We start from the raw sequence: 6,030 nt of genomic DNA, 5'->3' as shown, positions 1-6,030 counted from the left end.
TGTTTATTAATTTATTAATAAATCTTTCCCAAGAAGCTTCATTCAAAATATTCTAAATACACACATGCACGAATAATTGGAAACAAAAGAACAAATATTGAATATCATTATATTTGTTTACTGGTTTCACACAACCTCGTCAAAAACGGAACCCAGTCTTCAAGCACATGGCACAACAACAACAACAAAAGAAATATGGTTAACGTCCATGGCTTTGGCGAATTTATGGACGATAAAGCATTAAAAATATTAAATGAAAAGAACGTCACCAGAATAAAAACATCATGGAGTAACACAACAGTTCAGTTTGGCAAGTATCTTTAGTAAAAGTTAAGAACACACTGTACATAGTCAAACTCTAGGTGACTAATTTCAGTCAGTTTATATATTATCTGTTGTCACTCACTGAACCAGAAGAAACGGGACCGGGGACATTTCCGACAATGGCAAGGTTTATAGTGTACTCTCCCACATATTAATATTCATATTATATAAGTATATAATATATCTTTAGATATTTTGGAGGAGGTGATGCTTTTGATATTGATACTGAGGGTAGATTATACCAGTGACCTGTCAGTTTTCTGTCTGGTACTTTAAAATTGACCCTTTTTAAGGGTCACTCCCGTATCAGTGGAATAAATAATATAAATATATATATTATATACATTTGTAGATGTTTACCTGTACAATGAACACCATATAAACAACAAAGAATCGCCATAATGATACGTTTGTCAAAATGCCATTGTTTAATACTTAGTCTAGCTTAATATAGTTATACATCAGTTTGTTGTGTAGAGCATTATAAAGAGAACTAATCATGCACTCTGTTTCCCATTAGTTGTCATAGCTTTATTATATGCCTGATCTTCTGAGAAGATAAGCCTAGGATAAATGTGGGTCTGGATTTATTTATTCTTTAACTTTTTAGATCATTTTCTCTTATTCTTCATTTATTTTGACCATTATTCTCTTTTCTTTCGGGGTTTTTTTGCCGATTTTCTCTATTCTTTTTTGCCTTTTTTTCTGCTCTTTTGTGATATTGTTCTCTATGCTGTAAACTCCATCCAGACCGGCTTACAATTGCCGGGACAAGTCTTCGTTTTCAAGTTCCTTACATAAATTCTTGTCAAACATGTCAAAGTTGTTATACATGTTTTCAATTGTTTTATCTTAAATGTGGTTTTTTTTCATGTACCCAAGCGTAGCCTACGTACATTCTAACACTATAATTATTAAATAGTTTTAATTGTTGAATAAGTTTCTACACATTGTTTTGAACATAATGTGATCATGCACTATCGTTGTGTTTTCCTTTGTTCACATGCACCATGTTAAAAACTTCGGACAGGAGGAGATTGTACGTGTCCTCATATAGCAGTGCATTTGTCTATTTGAAGACATGATTTTTGTGTGTTTGTAGTATGATTGTTGTTGATAAAATCGATAAACTGCAATTGAGCAATAACACATTTTTGAATAATTAATTACTATCCTACCAACACAGAATCACATCTTTTGCTAGGTGTTCCTTATTTGAAAATGTAAAGAGACGTTTATGCATGTAATATTTTATCATATTAAGTGATCCATTGTAATCTTTATTTGTTAGTTAAATGATATCTTTACAATGCACTTTTAATCATATAGTTAACTGCCACTAGTGGAGCAGGACTACTTATATTTTCGTAGCTCCTATTTTAACCACGTGTTTATGGTTGGGTTCGCATTGCTTAATTAATCTTTATTATTATACTTCACGTCAAAATGCTAGGTTTTGATTTGGAAACATTTTACTCCATCCCATGTCTCAGCGGGAGACAATTTTTGAATTTCACCCTCTCGTGAAGATCAATCCAAAATCGATTATTTAAAAGACAATGAATTAAATTTACATCCATAATTTTTAAAGAAAATGTTCAAGATTTACGCTTCTGTCTTTGCACAGTCACTTGTCTCTGAAAAAATACTTATATACCTTGATATAACACTTTTCTAATGAATGTAGCGTTGCTATGTACATGAAGTCATATTTTATTACATTCAATTTAAAATTTAAAAGACAAATATGACAGATGATTCAGTAAAATAAATTGAATAACACATAGCTGAACAGGTGATAGAGCAGATTGTAACCACTCGAAAAAGCATGGTATCGCGTCGGTTGACAATGTTTTCTCAGGATAACAATCTGCTCTATCTCCTTTCAGATATGTGTTGTTTATATAATGATTTTTTTATTATACTAATACTAATTTTCTTAATCATTCTTTTAGATTTTACACGTTTGAATAAAGTTATTGTCTTTCAGATGACGGAACACAAGAAGTATTGGGCTACCAACATGCGATATACGACCAAATTCTTCACAAAATTTCTGGATCTGTCATTAAAAACCTTACATTTGTGGGTGAAAATCTAGTATTTGTAAACAATTTCGAACAATTTTATATGATAACAGACAAATCGAAATATTTTCTGGTCCAATTTCATGACAAACAGCAACATAAAGGTCAGATTAGTCATCTTACTGCAACGGACAAAGATCTCATAATTATTTTAGGTATGTCTATATTTACAGAAGTGTTGTAAAATTGACCAAAATTACGGTTCATTAAAATAACGTTAAAGCCCACATCACTGGAGCGTTTCATGCATATTTTGTCCAATGATCACTTTTCATATTGAATTATGAATACAAGACATTATAACATTACCTAACTACACGTCTTTACATCATTAAAAAAATGATATAACCTGACAATCACGCGACAGTTAGACTTAATAACAAAGACAGGTTGGTCCATACTCAGAATAATGTGTTTGCTGTTCCCGTGTGAGCTAGCATGTGAAAAATCCAACTGAAAGTGTCGGTATTGTACAAAGCAGGGCTTTATAACAGTAGATCTATAAGGAACAACTTTTTAATTAGCTAAAGAAAAAAATATAAACATAATTGTCGTAGTTTGTATGCTAGTACTACACATATAAATATACACTGCAAAATAGGCAACGAAGTTGAAAATTTGATTTTTGAAATATTTTTATTTAAAGATTTATAGAATTCAAACGGACGATTACATATTATAAGATATTAATATCTTGTATATGCATTTAATGTTTTGCAGACGACCGTTTACCAACATTCAATCAGTCAATCATTATTATATCTAAATATCATGCAAAGGACAGTAAGTTCATATGCTTGTATAACTTAGTTTTTACTTACACAGTACAATATGAGCCAATTTCGTAGCATGCGCCATGTACAGCAAAACTCTAATTAGATACTTATTGTGACATTTTCCACCATATTTAGTATTGAGTTTCAGTTTATATTATTACAGATACCAAGACATGTTTCATAAGCGAGAACATATTATGTAAAATAGGAAAAGATATCAGATGCGAAGATGCAGATATTATACCAACATTATCATTACCATTAGTACCTCTATGTACAGATAAAGTGGCTGCAGTTAGCTGTGGGAAGGAACATATCTTACTTTTAACTACGTATGGCACAGTCCTCACGTTTGGAGGAGGAACGTATGTAGAAAAATTTCGAACATAACAAGATACAAGTATAAAAAGGAGATGTACTTCCTCTTGTAAAATAGTTTGATCACTTTATTTTTTCAACAGGAATTAAAAGGATGCTTAGAAATAGAATTATCATTAAAAGTCATTTCCCAGATGTTAAAAAATAAATCCAGAAAGTTATAAGTATTACTTAAATAAGGAATTGTAATATAAATGTAATATTCTATGTATATAAAAATAAAATCAGTGAATTACATTTTCATGAATTGAATCGGCCACAATGGTGATATGGCGTTGTTTGCCGTACGTGTACACAATGTTTTTGTAGTTCTCAGATCATCGAAAATCTTTGGAAATGAATTTTGCCAATAAACATATGTCACTTTAATAAATAGCTATTATTGATTTAACTTTAATTGTTTCTTGTATTCGTTGTATTGTTCTTCTTCGTGTGCTTTACTATATAATAAATGATTGGTTATGCAGTTTCTGTCTGTTTTTTCCCCAGTAAGATTTGGCCTAGATTTTAAAGGTACCAAAAACTTTTAAATATTTTATGCCTCTTTTTTATGCACTTTTCTTTGTATAACACCTCAGAAGATATTGTATCGTTTTACCAGATTTGATATAGCTATTGCTCTTGCCGATATATATGTAGCTTTTCCTGCATTCTACTGTGTCCAGTACTTAACTGTGTTAGTCGCAATGATGTGTCTTCACTTGCTTTCACTAATGCTTTACTTTGTCGTATAAGAACTGTAATTGCCTTATATTACTGTGTATTCATTTTCATTCAGTCGAGGACAGCTTGGTCATGGAACAGTGGACAGTACAAAGGAACCAAAGTTGATAGACAGCTTAGCGGGACTCAAAATGTTAGCCGTTGCAGCTGGTGGCTGGCATTCGCTTTGTGTTTCAGGTAACATGAAACGAAACATTTATTTATTTTCTACTGGAAAAACAGGGGCCTCGGTGGCCAAGTAGAACTGCTATATCACTAGCCTGTCAAAACTGAGGTTGTGGGTTCCAATTCCGCACGTGGCAGGTACGCTCGAATCCAATCTTAATTAAATAGTATTGCTAGTTTTCCTACCGAAGGTCGGCGGTTATCTACGGGCAATCTGGCTTCCTCCACCAATAAAAACTGACCTCTACGAAATAGCGCAATTATAGTGAGTGCTGAAAGTTTTGTTAAACACCAATCAATCAATCAAGCTAGTGGAAAAACTTGATAAAATTTTAAATGAAGTCTAAACTGTCTGCTAAACATCAATGTTAAATTTCGACAGTCTGGTTTTAACGATGGAATAGTGTATATCTTGTACGACTGTTTTCTTCCCATCCTGGTTTCTGACTTAGCATAATAACTGTATTATCTATCAAGACAAATAATTAAGAACTATCGAAATATTAAACAGTTGACTACATTGCATGGACAGAAGGAGATCTAAGTATGCGTTAATGAGATAGCAACACAAAACAAAGTACTTATCTCATTTTTGCAGAGCATTCTTAAATTAGAATATTATAATTATCCTTTTACCTTATTTGTTTAGAATGTGGAGATATATATTGCTGGGGTTGGAACGAAAGTGGGCAACTTGGCCTTCCCTCTAACACTGTTCGAGAAAAACACGGAGATACGCATCGACAAGATACTTCAACACCACAAATTAGACATAATATTGGAAACATTGTGATAAACGATGATAACATGAACAAACCTGTACAGGAAAAAAGTGATGACAGTTCCTTACCATCCGTAGGAGGAGACATTTTAGCTGATGACTCACCAGAAAGACAAAACTTAGACAAGATGGAGAGTTTATTGTTTATACAAAATGTAGACCCAGCACAAATTCACCCTCTCCCATGCTTGATAGATTTACAGGACACATTTAATATACAAAAAGCCAGTTGTGGATCTCGTCATACTGCTTTACTCACAGGTACATTATCATAGGAAATCACTAACCCCCTTCTCACCATCATGCACGCTCCTTTTTAGAGTTCATGCGAAGTTTTTTTAATTGCTTTATGGTATTTTATAACCATTTTTAGTGTTGGTGCACGCAGTGAGATGATAAAAGAATTAATTGAGTAGCTTTAATAAAATCCACTGTTAGTTTTTGCACTTACAAGAGAGAATCTAAAATACAAGCCCCTGAAAGAAATACTACATAATATACAATTTTGTATCTTCTCACTCTTTTATTTGCAGAGAATGGTATCTTGTTGACAAGTGGATGGAATGATTATGGACAGTTATGCCATGATGACATAATCACAAGAGACTATTTTGAAACTGTATCTTCATACATCAGATCAGGGTCTACGATAAAGGATGTTCATTGTGGTCCTTGGTCCACCTACATCATTACAGATTGAAATCAATTGCATCAAATCCTCATATATGACAGTGTTATATTTTGAACTGTTACTACTATTACTATTTGAACTTGAATAAATCTTGTTAAACATAAA

General features: G+C 32.5%; 1 protein-coding gene across 1 annotated transcript; it reads left to right on the top strand.

Moving 5' to 3' along the window:
• The first annotated feature begins 117 nt into the window (after nt 1-117).
• On the top strand, nt 118-6,030 carry LOC127734294 (RCC1 domain-containing protein 1-like). Its single transcript, XM_052244120.1, has 6 exons — nt 118-310; nt 2,315-2,566; nt 3,351-3,552; nt 4,344-4,465; nt 5,103-5,495; nt 5,768-6,030. Exons 1-6 carry the CDS (start codon nt 196-198, stop codon nt 5,932-5,934), a joined length of 1,251 nt encoding a protein of 416 aa, XP_052100080.1. The 5' UTR covers nt 118-195; the 3' UTR covers nt 5,935-6,030.

This window comes from Mytilus californianus, unplaced genomic scaffold (assembly GCF_021869535.1).
Source record: "Mytilus californianus isolate M0D057914Y unplaced genomic scaffold, xbMytCali1.0.p SCAF_3, whole genome shotgun sequence".
NCBI classification, from domain to species: domain Eukaryota; kingdom Metazoa; phylum Mollusca; class Bivalvia; order Mytilida; family Mytilidae; genus Mytilus; species Mytilus californianus.
The sequence above is the reverse complement of the archived record's forward strand: the minus strand, read 5'-3'. Positions and strand labels throughout refer to the sequence as shown.